The sequence below is a fragment of the Loxodonta africana genome, chromosome 2 (genome assembly GCF_030014295.1).
Source record: "Loxodonta africana isolate mLoxAfr1 chromosome 2, mLoxAfr1.hap2, whole genome shotgun sequence".
Lineage (NCBI taxonomy): Eukaryota > Metazoa > Chordata > Mammalia > Proboscidea > Elephantidae > Loxodonta > Loxodonta africana.
Window position 1 is genome coordinate 139,718,507 of NC_087343.1, and position 20,406 is coordinate 139,738,912.

The 20,406-nt window shown below is 34.4% G+C and overlaps 1 protein-coding gene across 4 annotated transcripts in view; it reads left to right on the top strand.

Annotated features, from left to right (window-relative positions):
* The window catches only part of DTWD2 (DTW domain containing 2), a 173,373-nt gene extending 155,775 nt beyond the window's left edge, over positions 1-17,598 (top strand). For all 4 annotated transcript variants that reach the window (XM_064276059.1, XM_064276065.1, XM_064276071.1 and 1 more), the window contains 2 exons: positions 3,426-3,554; positions 12,948-17,598. In XM_064276059.1, the coding sequence (XP_064132129.1) occupies positions 3,426-3,554; positions 12,948-13,118 (300 nt within the window). In that variant the 3' untranslated portion in view covers positions 13,119-17,598. The remainder of the gene's footprint in view (positions 1-3,425; positions 3,555-12,947) is intronic.
* Positions 17,599-20,406: the final 2,808 nt, after the last annotated feature.

Genomic DNA, 20,406 nt, shown 5'->3' on the forward strand with positions numbered 1-20,406 from the left:
ATTGGCTTAAAGTAGACTATGTAGCAAATAATCACCATCAAATTATAAAAATACGATCTTAATGTGGGAATGAATTAAAATGTTTTAATTTTTGTTCTTTTTAGTTTTGCTTTGTTTCACAAATGAATTAACTAACTTACGTTTTTTAGTAAATGATTTTTAAATAAATAGTATATGTTACATTATGAAACATAAACCATGGCATCGTATTTCTTTGGATATTTTGTTGTTTTTTAGCCCTTAAGGCCATTACTGAACCACTAAACATGCTGTGTCACACCAAATTTTAGTGACACACATCACTTACGGTGACAAAAAAATAGCTGAAAGTACAAGTAGGAAGGAGAAATTTGAAAAAGCCCTTTTAAGGTACCTAAACAGTGATCTTAGCCATGAAACTGTTACTTGGTATTCTTAGATATTGAAGATATATTTAAGATTTAATTCAAGAGTAGGAAGGAAGGCATTATAACAAATAAAGAGTTTCTAGGAATTCAATTTTAGTTATTTCAGAGAACCATTGAAAAGATCTGAAGCTAATCTAGAAACAAGATCTGAAAGAGTTGGCTGTTTCCAAAATAGAAGTTGTATTACAGACCCACAACCTATACCAGGAGAGCTCTGAACCAACCAATGAATTTCCTCTTTCTAAAGTAGAAGTTATGTTAAGAGCACTCAACCTATACCTGTAGGGAAACAACTTCCAAAAAGATCAAAATTACTGAAGCATCCTTTGAGTCCATATAGCTTCAATAATGTGGATATTAAAGTAATTTTTAGATCTAAGAAATATTAGGATTTGGTAACTGAAAGATAGGTTTTGACATAATCAGGCCCAGCTGTCTGATTTTATAGGTGGAAGGGGGAGGGGAACTAAGAAACTAAATGACCTGGCTGAAATTCATTGATCAGTGTCAATTTGATATAGAATTAAGACTTTTCAATAGATCCTGTTTCTAGATGCTACATTTTCATCATATGTTAAGTGCTTTCCTTTCTTAGAATAGTTAATTTTGCCTTGAAATTAAAAAAAAAAAATTTCAAGAAAATAAGGCACTCTCTCTTCTTTTAATTTTATTGGTGAAAATATACTTAGGAAAACACACACCATTTCAGCAATTTCGGCATGTACAATTTAGTGACATTGATTACATTCTTCAAGTTGTGCAACCATTCTCGCTATCCTTTTCCACATTGTTCTACCATCATTAACGTAAACTCACTGTCCACTAAGCTTCTCATTTAAGCTTTTGAGTTACTGTTGTCAGTTAGATCCCAAATAAATAATTCCTTAAAAGTGCACAATGCTCAAGGCAGACATATTTTACTAATTAATCTAAACTGTCGTTTGGTTCAAAGACTTTGGGTATAGTTTTGGTTTGAGATTTATGGTTTAAAGATTATCTCAGGGTAATAGTTTCAGGGGTTCATCCAGCCTCTATGGTTCCAAAAAGTCTGGATTACATTGAGAATTTGAAATTCTGTTCTGCATTTTTCCTATGACTTCTCTAGAAGATAGACAACAGGGTTTCTTTCAACTCTTGCTCATTTGCTCAAGTGTGTGAAGGGAGGTGGAATACATAAGCAGAAAAGGAGGAGCCATGAGAAGATTGCATTTACATATGCTAATAACATATATGTTAATATGACAGATCTTAACTGTATGCTCTTACTATATCCTGGTTACTTCACAATTCCTGGAGGGTTGACTTGTGAAATATATTATGAAGTCTTTTAATATATATGATAAATTTCAAATTTTGAGTTTTCTTACAGTCATATGGGCCACAATAAGAAAATTCTTACCTGAAAAACAAACTTCTTTTAAACAATCAAATTCATTCCAGCAAGCAAAACTCACTATGAACTTTGCATGTTTCCCAAATATTTTGTTGTAATCAGAGGTCTATTATAAACTCCTCCAGTGAAGACTTTAAATTACATATTTAAAACAGTAATTAGCTGTACTCTGGTCTACTAGTTGGCTTGATGAAATATCAAAGCTGTTAGTAATTATAATCAACATTATGAATTATTCTTACAGTTATTTAATCTAGACTAACCTTTTGTGACTGCTTGTGCTTCTCAACCGTTTTCCTCCATCTCTTTCCCTCCTTGCATCTCTTTTCAATCTTTTCTCTTGGCAGAAATGCAGAGCAAATTTAATATCATCATACTTAACACATTATTAGTTGAATCTGTTCTCTTTACTTCCTTCCCTCCCCCACACTTTCTGAGGGAAGGAAAGGATACAAGTTGTACAGGAGAATTCTTTGAACAAAAAAGCAGAGTACCATATTTTTTCGCAAATAATACACATGTTTTAAGTTTTTCGCCAGCTGCACATCCCCCCACACGTTATTTTTGTAAGTGTGCTATGCCAGTTTTCTTTTTTCGTTGTTGCCTAATTTAATTTCTAATTCTGGTCACGTGGAAACTTCACATAAGTAGGCATTGATTTTAATTACTTTAAATTTAAGCCAAAAGTATTTACCAGTAGATCAAAAGTTATATACAGAATTTAACTTTTGTAATTTCCTGATAAAATATCGTCATCATTCCGGTGAATGGAGCAGTGAGATGGATACTGTGTTGAAACCAAAGAGTATGAATGCATGAAGAACTACAAAAGTAACATTTTTGGACTACTTTTTTTTATATATATTGCTGTGTTACTAACGCTTAAACATCATTATCACCAAACCCCATGCTTACATATTTTATTTAACAAGTGAAGACTGAAATTCTCATCTACCTGCACATCCTTAAATGTGATTCTGATCAGAGTGTGGGCTACGGATATGGCTTTATGAGTATAAGACTGCTTGAGTTTCATTTAATTAAAATAGGAATCAAAAGGCTAAAATGTTGATATTTAGTTTTTCATTGGTTTTCTCATACCTGACTGTCTCAATAATCAGGTCTAAAATATAATCTCCATGGAGAAGAGTATATGCAGTATGCTACTTTATATCTAAAAAGGGAAGATACACCCACACATACACACACAAATGTGTGTGTGTTGTGCGTGTCCCTTGGTATTTGTACATACTCATACACACAGGCATACACCTGTCCGTTTAAATAATGGAAGGATATCATAAAATAGTAGACAAAAACAATTGTCAAATGATTCTCTGAAGTAATTATAACATTTTCACTCCTACCTCAGTGTTTAAGAGTTTCATTTGTCCCATATTCTTGCCATTTGGTAGTGTTAGTCTTCTTAATTTTAGCTGTGTTAGTAATTGTACAAGGGTATCTTATTGTGGTTTTAACTTACATTAAATTTTATTGAGTGTTTTTCATGTTCCTACTTGCCATTCTTATATTTTCTTTTGTGAAGTGTCCATTCAGTTCTTTTGCCTGCTGTGAGGGAGTTACTAATTTAAAAAAAAATTAAATTCTTTTTGTTTTTGTTTCAGGTGCAGTTAAAAACTAGCATTTCTAGCCAGTATGTAATACGAATGCAGCCAACTAATAGTTGCCTTTCTACACTGGAGTGTGCAGCTGTTGCTCTTTCCATCTTAGAGAAGAATAATTATATACAAGAGGTACGTCTTTGGAAGGTTATAGCTTTTGAAAGTAGGAGTTTGTTTATATTTTATGTAGAAAATTTAGAAATGTGTAACTTGTTAAATTTGTAATTCAAGTGACAAGTGACAAGTAGAATGTATCTGTGATAGCAAATTTATGTACTTTTAGAACCTTCTTCCCCCCCTGGTGTTTTTCTATGTTAGTTTAGCATTCCAGATTGCATTATTTAAATATTCATATTAAGCTATGCAAACAGCATTTGTAATATGCTAAATTGAATTTAAGTAGCACAACATTAAATAGTTTTTTTGGATAAATTTTTCTTTTTAGAATTTTGTATTTCTCTCTTTCAATATTTTGTATTCTTTTGTACCCAACTTTTAAAAAATTTTTAATTAACATCTGCAACAACATATACACACACATAGACATACACTAAATACATACATACACTGGTGCTTTTATTAAGGGAGTATACCAATTTTCTGTTTATGTTATTCTCCTTGATTGTCTTGGTTAGACTATAAATATTTACATTTTTTAAGGAAAAATGCCTGCCTAATATGAAAAGGTTATAGCCTGCAATTATTGTTCAATTTTCGTGAAAGCCTGGTGATTTCACTTATAATTAATAATCAACAAAGAGTAATGTTTTGGTGTGCTCACCGACACCTCGGTCTTTTGGGACATACAAGAAACTTTGCACTTAAGGGAAAAGAAAAACTAGCTAAATATAATTAAATTGTTAGGGTATTTAAATCATTGGAATTTTCATAAATATAACTGGTGAGGAAAAGTCAGAAGATTATGAGTATAACTAAGTGGAGTTTTATATCTGTCCCCCTTTCTCACCCCCCACATGAAAGGACTCTTACCTGCCTTTTTTCTCTGTCTCTTATTTATACACTCTGGTTGTGTTCATAAGAGCATTCTCCAGCCATGAAGGGAACTTTAGTAATGGAAAAACAGCTCACGTCACAGTGACTGGGTTTGTTATCAAGACATTAATCCCAAAGAGAACACAAAACCTCAAGAGCAAGAAGTGCTAAAAATGAATTGCAAGCATTGAATTGCCTTTCCCTTACCTACCCTCAGCTATAGAAAACCCCAGAGTTGGAGACTCTCCTTTTGAAAGAAGTAGGCTTTCATGAGTAGGCTTTTTCTTTGTGTTTGTGTGTGTAGACCTTGTCTTAAAAAAAAAAAGGTCTAGGCAATTTCTCTTTCCCTTTTCTCCCTCCTTTGAGAAAAAAACTTCACAAGGGACCCCTAAGATCCTTCCCCCAAATGACCAGAGTACTCTCAGACTCTTCTGTTTCCCCTGTAATTAACTACTCTCATATACTTGGCTGTCAACATAGCACTTACACCCTTCAACTTGTCTTTATGGGTTTTCATTTGTTTGGTTTTTTACCACCATCCCTGTATATTCTTGAGCAAAAAAAAAACCAAAACTATACTTTTTAAATAGATGTCTTAAAGGAAAGGTGAATCCTAGTGCTATTGTTTAATCTGGCTTTCTGTATAATCTCTGTACCCTCCTTTTTGTTGATATAAAATTCTAGGATCAGAAAGCAAAAGCCAGCAGCAGACCTAGGACCCATTGAAAGTTTAAAATATGGAAGGAAAAATACAATATACTTTGGCTATAGATTTAAAACTTGCTTTTCTCTCCTTCGAGTTCAAGAAAGAATCTTCTACAAGTGTATATTTCTAATTCCCACCACAATTTGACTGGAATCTTTACTGTAATCCTAAATGTAAACTTTAATATGCTGATAGTGATGGTGATGATAGTAATAGTAGTAGTAGTATAATAGGGTTAGGGTCAGGCATATTGTTTGTAGTACTATGGCTACTACTACTTGTACTAATACTACCATTTATGCTGCCACCACTCCCCCAGCCCCAGTTTCATAAAGTATATTATTCTTTTTGTTTATTTTAATATTTTATTTATTTTTGGTGGCAATATACACAGCCAAACATACATCCATTCACAATTTCTACATGAGCAGTTCAATAACGTTGGTTACATACATCACATTGTGTCACCATTCTTGCTCTCTTTACCCACATTGTTTCATCATCATTAATTTAGGCTCTCTGGCACATAAAATTCTTATCTGTGCTTTAGTTACCATATTTTACACAAATAATGCACATGTTACACGTTTTTTGCCAACTGTGTCCCCCAATGAGGTATTTTCCTTACGTACATAAAAAAATCAGCATGACACTCTTATGAAACTATCTCAGGGAGGGAGGGCAGCACGGATTGGCAAAGAAACATATAAAGGTGCATTATTTACATAAAAATACAATAACTCTTGTCAGATTAGGGAGCTTTGGTGGCACAGTGTTTAAGTGCTTGGCTGCTAACCTAAAGATCAGTGGTTCGAACCCACCATCTGCTCCATGGGAGAAAGATGTGTCAGCCTGCTTCTGTAAAGATTACAGCCTTGGAAACCCTATCAGGTAGTTCTGCACTGCCCTGTAGGATCACTATGAGTCGAAATCGACTCAGCGGCAATGGGTTTGGGCTTGGGTTGTCAGATTAGGCTCATATAGATAATTCTTTGTAAGAGCATGACACCCAAGGCAAACATTTTTTTATCAATTAGGCTAAACTATTGTTTAGTTAGCTTAACAGTGACTTTATGGAATAGTTTTGGTTGAAAACTTAAAGATTATTTCTGGGCATTAGATTTGGGGGTTCCCCCATTCTCAATGTATCCAGTAAGTCTGGTTTCCATATGAGTTTGAAGTTCTGTTCCATGCTTTCCCTCCTTTTGATTAGGACTCATCTGTTGGGTCCTTGATCAAAATGTTTAGTAATGATAGCTGGGCACCATCCATTTCTTCTGGTCTCATGGTAATGGAGGTAGTAGTTTATGGAGGCAGTTAAACCTATAGACCATTTCCTTCTCTGATTCCTGGGTCTCCTTTTTCCATTGCTGTTCCAGATGAATAGAGACCAATTGTTGTATCTTGGGTGGCCTCTCACAAGCTTTTAAGACTTCAGGTGCTACTCATCAAACTAGGAGGTAGAAGAGAAACTGAATAGAGCCATGAAACCATGACCCTAAATCTTCAAACTAAGAAAACTAATCCATGAAGTGTTAGTTGTGCCTAAGTAGTATCAACAGGTGCAGCTTTTTTTTTTTGACTGCTGTTGTAGTTGTAAAATTATGTAAAAGAACTTATTTACCATTTCAGCCTTTTTTTTTCCCCCTAGTATACAACTTAATGGTAACCAGTCTGGTTGTGTAACCATTTCCCTTCCCATTCCTATTGCTGTTGAGTCAATTCCGACTCATAATGACCCCACAGGACAGAGTAGAACTGCCCCATAGGGTTTCCAAGGCTGTAATCTTTATGGAAGCAGACTTCCACATCTTTGTCTCATGGAACAGTTGGTGGGTTTGAATCGCCAAACTTTTGGTAAGCAGCCAAGCACTGAATCACTGTGCCACTAGGCCTCCCCATTGTCTTTAGTTGATGCCAATTTTCCTGTCACCATAGACAAAAATTCACTACTTCCCAGTGAGTGATTTCCTGTCCCCCACCCCACCCCGGCAGTCCCTATATAATTACCTATTCTTGTCATTTCATATCCATGAGACCATACAATATCTGTCCTTTTGTGATTATTTCACTCAGCATAATTTCTTCAAGGCTCATCCATGTTGTGAAATGTATTAAGACTTCATTTTTCTTTAAGGCTGAGTAGTATTCCATTGGAAACTGTGGTGGGAGGTGTGGGGTTGCTATGAGTCGGAATCGATTTGACAGCAACGGGTTTCGTTTTTGATTTATTTACCACATTTTGTTTATCCATTCATCTGTCGATGGGCACTTGGGTTTGCACCTTTTTGCTATAAAATTTATTATTCTGGTACTAATTAATGTACTGTCATGGCAGGAAACTGATCAAGTGTTTGTAATTGCCCATTTCTTACCCTCTGTTTTGTCTTGATAAAGCTTTAGTCAGGCTTCTCTCCTGTCCACCTTAACTTTAGCTTGTTTGCAAGCCGACGTGCTCCTGTATCTACTTATCCCTAGAATAGGGAGACCATAGTGAGATATATTTCCTATCAGATCACTGTCATGATCCCTCTTGCTTGTCCAACTTCCCCTTAAAAGTTTCTGTTAAGCTTTGTTCATCTCTCTCTGCAAAAGAAAGCCTTTTTCTGTTTGATTTTGACATGCTTGTGATTTTCTGAGATTGGAGCATTTGCCCTACTGCAGTAGTCTCCCCTTTTGAATAAAATTTCTCCTTATCTGAGTCCAGATCTGCTTTTATTTGACAAAAGGTATTAGCCAGGTTCTATTTTACAAATATTCTAGATAGCACAAGTATCTAGGATGACTTCTTTCAAAGTTGACTGAGAAGGAACTTTTTTAGAAAACAAACTGTAACATTATAAATTTAGAACAACTCTTTTAATATTGTTTTTGGGTTTCGTCTCCATCAATGTATTTATTTTCACTTTTTATCAGCTTTTTCAGTACTTGATACAGCCAGAGTGTTCTTTGATGACATAAACTAAAAATTGACATTACTTCTTGCTAGATTGGATGTGTTTTATGATATAATATCTTTAAAAAAAAAAAGTGAAACAAAAAGAGGCAGCCTGTTTTGTGATTTCTGTGAGACTAGCAAAAAATCTTATATTCTGAGTATAGGATCTAACAACAGGCAAAATTTAAAATATAGAATGGTGACAGGACCTATTATCTATTCAGCTTTTATCACTTTTTCTACAAATCACTTTGAACATAAAACCTGGAAATAATTGTTAAGTCCTAAAAACCCAAAAAAACCCAGCACCATCAAGTCAATTTCGACTCATAGCAACCCTACAGGACGGAGTAGAACTGCCCCATAGAGTTTCCAAGGAGTGCCTGGCGGATTCGAACTGCCGACCCTTTGGTTAGCAGTCATAGCACTTAACCACTACCCCACCAGGGTTTCCTGTTAAGTCCTAGTGCTCTTATTTCCATTGCTTTGGTTGCCAGGAATAGTTATACTACAGTGACCGGAAGTATAAAAAGGATGTGATTTGGGATATGCTAATAAGATTTTTTTTTTAAATAAGATGGTTCGCCAGGCAGTCCTTGGAAACTCTATGGGGCAGTTCTACTCTTTCCTCTAGGGTCGCTATGAGTCGGAATCGACTCGACGGTACTGGGTTTTTTAATAAGATGGTGGGTGGGAGCATGAATAGAAGTGCGTAATGAAACATCACAAATGCTTATTATACAGATGGCAAAAATAGGCCCTCAGCCAATTTATACTAAAGGTTGCTTTCTCAGTGTGGGGTCCCTAATTCCAACCCCTTACAGTCTAGCTAAAATTAAAAATTAGCACATTTCTCTGTGATGCACAATTTCTACCTATTCTGAATGTGGCGTTTTCTCCCCTTCCTGGAAAGGAATGCTATGACGTACATTTCCCCTCAATAACCACTAATTAGGGGCATTGTAATAAAACCTGAAGATGATGGAGGAGAGTAGGTAATTTTCCAGCTGGCTTTGTTCTATAGAGTTCGGGTTTCTCACAATAAAAATCCTTGTTAGTCTGTGAATTAATCTTCATCCTATATTCTAGAGTTAAAATTGTGCCAGCACCTGGAAGTGGCATAATATGGAGCCATAGCTATCTGGAAGTAGAGTGATAGGGGCTTTGAAGTAGGTTTTGAATTACAACTTCATCATCACTTTTTGCAAGTGAGCAATTCACATAATCTCTTTGTGCTTATTTTCTTATCTGTAATATACAAAAAAAAAAAAAAAAAAAACTACCTCATAGGATTGTTGAGATAATTTTTGTTAATTGCCTGGAACATAGGCACTGAAATGTTAATCTGTCTGCCCTTCCTTGCCCCTTTGATCTTTGCCAATAGATTGAAATATTAATGAAACCTTGAATTGTTTCAGTGTATATACAGGCCAAAGTGTTCCTAGGAATGATGTTTCAGATCCGTTATAGAACCACTGTGTTCAGTCTCTTAAATAGTATGTAGTCATTTCCTCTCCTGTTTTAATGCATTAAAATAAAAATGTGAGAACATACCTAGAAATTTTCTATAATAATGTGGTGCAGAACTTTTCCAATATGTTTGTCTTTTTTTTAGTTAGTGTTTATCAGTTAGGAATCATGTTTGGCTGTGCGTAACAGAGCCCTTAAACCAAAAACCAAACCAAACCCACTGCTGTCCAATCGGTTCTGACTCGTAGCGACCCTACAGGACAGAGTAGAACTGCCCCCATAGAGTTTTCAAGGAGCATCTGGTGGATTTGAATTACCAGCCTTTTGGTTAGCAACCATAACTCTTAACCATTTTGCTACCAGGGTTTCCAACAGAGCCCTTACTAAATGGCTAATCAGAACGTTTTGGGTTTGTTTTTTCTCCTATAAATAAGAAATGCTGAGGTCAACAGTCTAGGGCTGTTAAGGCAGCTTACCATGAACATCTGAGACCCAGACTTCTGTGTTTCTCTCAGTCATTTTATGTATTCAGCTTTAATCCCTATTCTGATGGCCTAGTAGTCACATGATAGTCACCACACATTTAAATCATGTTCCTGGTAGGAATAGTGTCTCTGGGAGTCCCACCTAAGGCCTTTCACTTATAGCTTGTTGGATAGAGAACTTTATCATGTAACCAGTGTAGTAGTGGTATCTGGACACGTTGCTACCTTAAAAAAAAAATTGGATTCTTTTAATAAGGGAGAAAAGAAAGAATATGGAGAAGCAACTGCCAGTTACTGCCACAGTTTGTAAGACTTCATTGTAAATTAATGTTATTAAACTTTTTTTTATACCACTTGTATAATTTTTATAGAGATACTGTGAAATGTTTTTAGTTAAAGCTATCGTTTTTTTTTTTCCTTTGTTCCTTGTATGTTCCTTTAAGATTTGGTGTCTGCTCAATCAAGTTTTTGCCATTCTTTTTTTTTTCCTAAATATATTTGTTGTTGTTGAGAATATGCACAGCAAAAACATACACTAATTCAAGTCTCTACATGCACAATTTAGTGATAGTGATTACGTTCTTCTGCAACCATACTCACCCTCCTTTTCTGAGTTGTCCTTCCCTCATTAACATAAGCCCACTGTTCCCTAAGGTTCCTGTCTAATCTTTCAAGTTGCTGTTGTCAATCTGATCCCATATAGATCGTTCTTAAAAGTGAATAATGCTCAAGTCAGACATTTTTTACTAGTTAAGCTAAACTGTTGTTTGTTTTTAAGATGACTTCAGTGGATATTTTTGGTTTAAGGTTTAGAGATTATCTCAGGGCAATAGTTTCAAGGTGTTTATCCACTAACCATGGCTCCAGAAAGTCTGGAGTCCATAAGAATTTGAAATTCTGTTCGGCATTTTCTCCCTTCTGATCAGAATTCTTCTGTAGAATCTTTGATCAAAATGTTCAGTAGTGGTAACTGGGCACCTTCCAGTTCTTCTGGTCTCTAATGGCTAATAAGACTGAGCATCTTTTCATGTGTTCGGTGGCCATTTGAATGTCCTCTTTGGTGAAATGTCTATTCAAGTCCTTCGCCCATTTTATGATTGGGTTATCCTGTTTTTGTTGTTAAGTTGTCAAAGTTTTACATATATTTTGGTTGTTAGATTCTTGTCAGATATATGGTTTCCAAAGAGACTCTCCTAGTCAGTAGCTTGTTTTTTTACTTTTTTGGTAAAATCTTATGATGATCAAAAGTTTTTAGTTTTTATTAGGTCCCATTTATTTATTTTGTCTTTTCCTGTTTGTGCTTTTGTTATTGTATTAGATAATCCATTGTTGAAAGCTAGGGATTACACTGTTGCCCCTGCTTGTTCTTCTAAGAATTTTATGGTTTTAGTTTGCACATTTAGGTACTTAATCCTTTTTGAACTTGTCTTTGTGCATGGTGTGAGGCATGGATCCTGTTTCATTTTTCTGCATGTGGAAATCTAATATGCCCATCAGCATTTGTTGAAGAGGCTCTTCTTTCCCCATCGAATGGACTTAGCACCCTTGTCAAAAATCAGTTGACCATAAATGTCTGAGTTTATTTTTGGACTCTCAATTCTATTCCATTGGTCAGTGTGTCTACTGTTACACCACTACCAGGCTGTTTTGATTACTGTTGCTGTATAGTATGTTTTAACATCAGGAACTGTGAGTTGTCCTACACTGTTCCATTAAGCATAAGGTTGACTGTTGGCTTTTCATATATGCCCTGAAACATATCGAGGCATTTCCCTTCTATTCCAATCTTTTTTAGGGTTTTCATCAAGAAAGGGTTTTGATGCTTTTTCTGCATCCGTAGAGATTATCATGTGGTTCTTTTCCTTTGTTCTATTGTTGTGGTGTATTATGTTGATTAATTTTCAAATGTTGAACCATCCCTGCATTCCTGGAATAAATCCCACTTGGTCATGGTGTATGACTCTTTTAATATGATGTTGGATTCTGTTTGCTAGTATTTTGTTTGTTTTAGGATTTTTGCATCTATATTCGTAAGAGATACCACACTGTAGTTTTCTTGTGGTGTCTTTGTCTGGTTTGGGTATCAGGGTTATGTTTGTTTCATAGAATGAATTGTGGGGGGGGGCATTATTTTTTAAATGATTTATCAGGACTCTCAGGCCCAAGACAGAATCTGACCCAAAATGAGTTTAAAACACTAGCGTAGTGTTTTGTTTTTTTTCTTAATTTTTGAATTTGAATGACTTTAGATAGGACATGTACTTCAGTTCTGTTACAACCTCCACCATTCCCTGTTGTCTTATAGGTCCACCCAGTTCACATGTTTATGTTACATACCTGAACTTATATGTATTTGAATTTAGACAGATACCTTTACCATCTAAATTATTTCAAATGCTTGAAAATATGAATATCTAACCTATACATGGTCCAAGAACTAGTGCTGAGGGAATTAGTAAACCACTTATCCAGTGCTGCTGTTATCTGTTATCAGTTGTCAGCAAGCTTGGATCAGTCTGATTGAAGCTGAATTAATTTGATGTGCTTGCCTTGTACCAGAAAGTTTCTTTTAGCCTGTTTGTAACAGAGATTAAATTATTTTAAGTGGCAACCGTTTTTTTGTGGTGCTTTGAATCAATTAATGTATAAAACTAAGTTTAGACTTTATTATCTATATGGAAAAAGAGTATTTGTGTCTTTTACTATAATTCCTTAGTGGTGTGCAAAGTATGAATTTAAAGGTAATATTTTTGGGGGGCTGTTTATTTAGAAGTTGTTACATATTTATCAGAATGTCTATTGCTTTTCATAGTTAAAAGCCAATAATAGTAAAAAAGAAACATAATAACCCCTGTTTCTGAAAAACAAAAATCTAGGTGGACTATCACTACTACTTGTCATGGATACTTTATATCTGTTTTTTTCCTTGCCAGACTTTGCTTCGACCTCTTCAAGCTTTATGCTCTTTCCAGCTTCAGCATGGTGCTAAAATTCGCCTCAGCAAGGAACATCTTCTGAAAAATGGATTATATCCTAAACCTATGCCAAAGAACAAACGCAAACTCAGGAAAATGGAACTGTTAATGAACAGCGTTAAAATTTAGAACAATTGTTCCTGTAGTGCTAGTTTACTTGTCTGCAGCTGAAAATACCACGTTAGATTTTCATACAGTTTGTGCGTTTTTGATTGCTTATAAGAAAAAGGAGAGTTGTATACTAATCTTGCCCAGAAAAATGAAGTAAACCAAATAGCCATAAAAACAAAACAAAAATTCACTGGCTCAGTGAAAAACAAGATTTCATACTGTATTTGTTTTTGAAAATGTGCCTCTAATACATTTTTTTCAAATCCATAATTTAAAATGCAATTAGTAGTTGAGCTGAGTTAGAAATTACTGTTTACAAAACAGAAGGAAATTGTGGCTGATCAGAGTAAGATTGTTTCCACTAACATTTGTTGGTAATTAGGTGTAGACCTGTAATAGAGGATACCTGCACAACTTTGCAATCTTGTTCATGAACTTTATGATCTGAAATAAGTAACAAAAGAAAATAATGATAATCAAGTAATTTTGATTGAACTTGTTCATTTCAATAAAAAAGAAAACAGAATAATGAAATTAAGTATTCTTTAGGGGACTAAACTTGAACTTCGCTGGAGCCCTGGTGGCACAGTGGTTAAGAGCTATGGCTGCTAACCAAAAGGCTGCCAGTTCAAATCTACCAGCTGCTCCTTGGAAACTGTGTGGGGCAGTTCTGCTCTGTCTTATAGGGTCACTGTGAGTTGGAACCGACTCACCGGCACCTAACAACAAGGACAACTAATTAGTGAATATAATTTTAAAATAGACCACATTTTCATTTGCAGTCACTCTGGATAAGTTTTTATTTTTCAGTATTCATTGGAAAAGTTTATAGAGTCAATGATAAGCCAGTTTAGTTGACATTTTCATATTTAAATAACTGAAGTAGACTATAATATAGTTGTAATTTTGAGAACATATTTCTGTAACTAGGGCATTTACATGTTTTTAATTGGCAAAAGCTTTCAATTTGAGAGAAAAAAAATTCTCTCCCACTTGAGCAAATATTCACTGAGAGTTTATATAGGAGACATGTATGTAATGTACATTTATGTTTAACTTAAATCTGCTACAATTATATACACATTTTGACAAGAAGAGGTCTCTATATTTTGTTCTTTATTTATTTATGACATTTAGGGTTTCCAGCATCCAGCCCTAACTTGTGAAGGTCAAAACATGCAAGTTAAGAGTAAGTTTGATATATATTTTATGTGTATGTGTTACATAAGGAAACCCTGGTGGTGTAGTGGTTAGGAGCTATGGCTGCTAACCAAAAGGTCAGCAATTCAAATCCACCAGGTGCTCCTTGTAAACCCTGTGGGGCAGTTCTGCTCTGGCCTTAGGATCACTAGGAGTCAGAATCAACTCCACAGCAGCAGGTTTTTTTTTTTACATAAGCACACACCAGTTGTTATTTGTCGCAGTTTTCTTGCTCATTAATTTGTTTACTGCTGACCTAGATTAAAAAAAAAAAATCCCTTATTAAAAGCTATGATGCTGGTCACAATTAGAAAGCTAATGAATGTTTGGACAAACTATGCAGAAAATATTTTTAAATGTTAAAAATTAAGTTTCTGTCTTCCACTGTTGGGTTTTTTTGGATTTAAAAACAAGTTAGCACATTTATAGTCTAAAACACCTAATACTGAACATTTATCTAGGTATAATACAGAAGAAATAGTATATAATAATAATTGTTTCTTAACAGATGAGTTAAAATCATCTAGCAGTAATTTTTTTATGTTGAAATTAAATGTCACAAATTTCCTTTATCCATTCTTATTACCTTTTTTAGAGAAAATTCCTACATAAGACACTATTTATATCTCAAAATTGGTTGCTTTAACTTGTGTTGGTTTTTAAAAGCAATTGCTACTTTTATTTTTCAAAAACATTTTAGAGTATTTTTGAACTTTAAGCTTAAAATTTAGTGTTTTTGGAAATGTGTAAAATTTTCTTTAAGAAAGTATATATAATTTTCAAATTACCCTTCTACTAATTTTTATGGACCTCTTAAGGTGATTTCATTTGTTTCATCTTCTTTTGTATACTGTGCTTGTCATATCTGTCACCTGCTTTCATTAAGCAGTTTTAAGTTTTTTGAACTATTATTTTTAGTTGTTAAACCTTTTCCAAGTGCGTAGCAGTATGTATTTTAACTACAAATTTCATCTGGCTTTTGAAAATTGTTTTTTATTGTATTAGTTGGCTTTTAAATTGTAATGCTTTGTATTTGCCTGATTTGTCTGGAGTAGTTCAGATTTTTGCATTTGTAGTTGATAGTAGATTTTACATATACGTTCTAAAAAGCATTTTGAAGGGGGTAGATTGTTACCTGAGTTGTTAGTTACTCTGTGTAAGTCAGAGGATAGTATTATCTCATACACAAAGTGACAGTGCTTTTAGTCAGCTCATTCATGGTGGGTTGAGAATCGCTGTGTGTAATGAATGATATTATTTTGGGAGTTTCTCTTACACGTGACTGGTGAGGAGAGTTGAGAACTACAGTGTATGAAATAAGTCACTGTGCTTGTTAGCTTTCTATAGCTTGGTCACAAGTCCTCTTGTATGGAGCATGAGAGTTATGTTAGGAAAAATTATCTTCCCTGTCTTTAGGTCTTCAAACCCAACTTTGTCCTTAGCCATAACCATTACAGTGTTCGGGCATTTTTAACAAAATTTACAGAGGAGCGAGCTTCTCACTATCACCACTGCTAGTGGGTTATGTAGAAGAGCACTTCTGCGTAACTGCTGCAGTTCTTTTACATACTCCCGTTTATTGCCCCAAATAGGCCCTTTAAAACATGATGATGTATTAGAGAATCCTGATGCTGATGCCAATGGTATAGAAGTAAACCGCATTGATGTTATAAGTAAAAACATAGGTCTAACTTAATGAACTCAAAAGTTTTATGTAATAGTACTTAACTTTACCATGGAGATTTATTCCTGAAAAATAGGTATGAAAGTATATTTTTATAAAGAAATAATTGTGTTAGATGTAATGAAATTTTTCACTTTAATTGCATCCCATCAACCCATCTTTTTGTCGAATGAATAGCTACTTTTTAATTTGTCCAGCCTAAGTTTTCGCTTACTGGATTTGTTTAAAGCATATTCTCTGTCCTCTCCTTTCACTTTCTTCCTCCTTCCCAGGTTCCTTCTCTTTCTCTCTCATTATCCCACCATTCACTTTCCTTTCCCACTGCCCTTTTCCTGTGAACTAGCTTTTGTTATTTTTGAAAATTATTCACGTGTCCTTACATAAACATTTTTCTTTGTAAAAGATCCTGTGGTGGTCTTGACATTACAATTTTATATTTAAAATTTGTGCAGGAAATTAAGTAGTGCTCCCTGACTTTTTAGATCATACTGATTACTTTGCTCCCTTGTTCTGTTAAAACTAACTAAAGCATATTAGAGAAACAAGTAATATTAATAAATGTTTTAATAATCATTTGAATTGACAGCATAAGAATAATTTTTTAAAAACCCCTTTCAAAAGTAAGAGATTAAAAAAAATGAAATTAGATATCCTTTGAATAAGAATTTTTTTTTTAATTTAGAAGTTTATTAAGGAATTAAAACATTTTAAAAAGTATATCTGCTTCAGGATTATTTTCATCTTAGATGTGCTCCTTTATTTTGCATTCTAATAGAATTTACAAATTTTTGTCTCCAAATATGTTATTTACTAGATGCAATATCTCTTCCATTTTTGTCTAAATGTAGTTTTATGGGGAATATGAAAATGGGCAATTTACAATATGACCATTAGGTTTTATAAATGCAATTGTGTACTATTTTAGCTTTATTAAATAATTTTATTTCTTAAGTTGCTTTGTTCTTGGTAAAATCAATGGAGAAACATTGTTACATGCAAATGTAAATTTTCAATTTCTGGAATTGTTATCTATAATTATAGAAATGAAACCAGTATTCTAACATTGTATTCTAATACTTTTTTAGTAAGTCTCAGAACTCTTGCAGATTAAAATTCTGCGTGACAAACAATGACAAATACTTTTACTCAGGACATATATGGTCTTCTATATATATAAAAAATTAGTGAATAAGGTAAAAGAAAAGATTAATAGAAGTAATGATTATCTTTAACCTAAAATACGTTAACAAAGTGACTAATCTTTTAATTTATTAAGTGCTTACTCTGTTGTCTTTAGCTGCCTTCGACTTAGCCTCGTGTGTTAGGGTAGATCCGTGCTCTGTAGGACTCTCAATGGCTAATTTTTCAGAAGTAGTTTGCCAGGCCTTTCTTCTGAGGTACCTCTTGGTGGACTCAAACCTCCAATCTTTCATTAGCAACCTAGGACTTAACTGCTTGCTCTATCCAGGGACTGTTCTCAGTAGGTTAAAGTAGGAAAAATGGATTATAATGTCACTTTTCTTTTTTCACTTTTGCTAATTGATTTCATTACTTTTAAGAATATCGATCATCATCTTAGCCTAGAATATATTAATGTCTTTGCTGATCGGATATAATAATAGCTTTTACTTAAAATTAAGTAAACATTTTTTATAGTATTAAATAATTCAATACATTACTAGTATAATTTTAACTCCATTTCCATTTTAAAAGAAGTCATTAATGGCTGAATAGTTATTTTGGATAATTTTTTTACTATCTTTTGTTGATAACAAAAGTTATTTGAAATTTTTTTAAATGTAAGTGATGTATTTTGTTGATTCTTAATAATCCCATTATTAAAATATAATGATATTTAATTTTAAATATATAACTGTACCTAGTGTTCAGCAGCACAGAGCAGAGTCCACTGGGTAATACTGTTGTTTTTTTAAGATAGGTACTGTTAAGGATAGAGATATGGATAGATCGGTGGAATTCCTTGAACTCAAAATAAGAGGTGATTTTCATCTGATTACATTCTTTTTTTTTTTCTGTCAAGAAAGTAGCAAAGTCATCAGCTAAGTGATGGGAGAATATTGAGATGTATGTATAGACAGTAAGAGGACTTGAAGAGAGTGGATTTACTAGAGAAGAGAATAGGATTATTTGGCACCATTGTGTGCCCTGCTTATATGTATGATTATAAAGTTGAAGTCGATGTGGTCAACAAGGTTATATGATTTTTTTTTTTTTTCCACATTCTGCTGTTGTGGATAGTCCTAGAATAAGCAAATAATTTGTGTTAGTGTGTTGTTAGAGGAGCAGAAGGGAAGGAGAAAAGCTAAGAAAGTTAGGGGTAATATGGTATAAAGATTTAAAAAAACCCAGTTGCCGTCAAGGTGATTCCAACTCATAGTGACCCTATAGAACAGAGTAGAACTGTTCCATAGGGTTTCCAAGGAGCAGCTGGTAGATTTGAATTGCTGGCCTTTTGGTTAACAGCTGAGCTCTTAACCACTGTGCTACCAGGGCCCCAGTATAAAGATAGGACATAGAATCTAGGCTAGGAAAGGAGGACCCCTGGCCCATTGATACTGAAAAATTGATTAGAGGTCTAAATGAGGTCAGAGAATTATTGGAGTGAGGATAAGCTGGAAGGTAGGGCTCAGAGTCAAGGAAGTTTGAGATTTGAAAGATAATATAGTTATTACTGATGACAATATTCAGTGTGTGACCATAGAAATAATGCTGAGGTTTGATAGAGGAATAGATGTTTAGAGGTAGGATAGTCAAAGAATCAAGAGGCTGTGGAATTGGTGGATTACTTATAGGACGTGGAAGTCCCCAGGAATAATAAGAGTAGTGGTGGAAAGAGGGACAGTGAACTAGGTGCCAAATTCATCAGTGAGTAAGGGGAGGTGACTGGAGATTAATAGACAGTGTCAACAAGGAGGGTAAGGGTAATAAAGTCTGCCAGTACATTTCAGAGGGGTTGGGGGGGGTTAATGAAAAAGGCGGAGAGAGAGTTGGGAAGTGACAATGACCATCAAAGGCTACAGGAGAAACAGTACCTTCAGGGGACAGCAGGCATCAGTTATGGTGAGGGAAACAGATGGAGAGTATACTGATTGATGATTAGGTTGATCATCTAATTTATCACATAAACTAGGACACTTTTGTCTATTGGATGAAATACTAGAAAAACAGTAAAATCACCCAGTAATGGGCAAACACATAGTCACCCTATTGATGACTGACCATGAATTTGAAAAGATGAAGTGGAAGGATTTGCAAGGGTAGGAAAAGTCGGAAATGGTATATACAGTGAAGCTTATTGGTAAGCACATATAATGATAGATAATCTGGGGGTGGGGGAGGTTGCATTTCTGATTGGGCTGAAATGACTGAAGACATAAGGCATGATGGGATTCATTCTGAGGTTAGAACATGCAGCAAGTCTTTAAATCCTAAGGCTGATTATTTATGGGGAAGGAGTGGACATTGGAATATAAAGAGATTGAAGGTCGTATAGCAGACTATGGGTATAAATGAGTCCTAAGCAGTTCTGAAAACAGTTTTCATTTTGGATTATAAAGTCTGATCATTTAAATATCTTATTTATAATAATTTTAGATATTTAGGCAGTTTTACTAATAATACTAATATTTTAAAGGATTAAACTTTTCAAAGTGCTTTCATATATTTGCCTCATTTAATGATACTTTTGTGCCACTTGAAGTTTTAGAACACTTTCAGCACGTACACAGCAAGCTATCTTCAGCTCTCTGACCTGCTGATGGCTCAAACAGAAGATACGCTAGAAAATCTGTAGAGATCTAAGAAGAGGGGAATTTGGCCAAACCACATGGGCTTGAACTAAGAAAGCTAATCTGGCAGGTAAGTAGTCCTAATTAGGAAGTTCAAAGAGGCGTGGCAAAGCTGAATCTGACCGGGCTGGTATTGTATAAAAGACCTTGTCTGGTGAACCCTGAGTACAGAAGCTAGAGAGCAACATGGCTTGTTTTTAAAATGATCCTTCTGCTGTGTGGAAAATAGATGTTATGGGAGGTTAGTGGGTAAATAGGAAGTCACATTAGGATTCTGTTGTAGACCATTTAGGAGATGGCTTGGACTAAGGTGGTGGCAGTGGTAATTGGGATAAGTAGAACTGAAGATAAAGTGAAAGGCTAAAGATGAGTCATAAATATGAAAAGCAAAATTTTAAGGTAATAATAGAGTAATCTGTATTAGAATAGTCCTCCCACAAAAACCAATTATAAATTATATTTAAAAAAAACTGAAGACAGAAATTTGAGGTTTTGTTTAAAACAAAGATAGTAAAAATTGATTTATACATTTATAATGTATAAAGAAGTAAAACATACGATGATAATAGTACAAAAGATTCCAATGAGTTTAAAATTGACCTGAGATTACTAT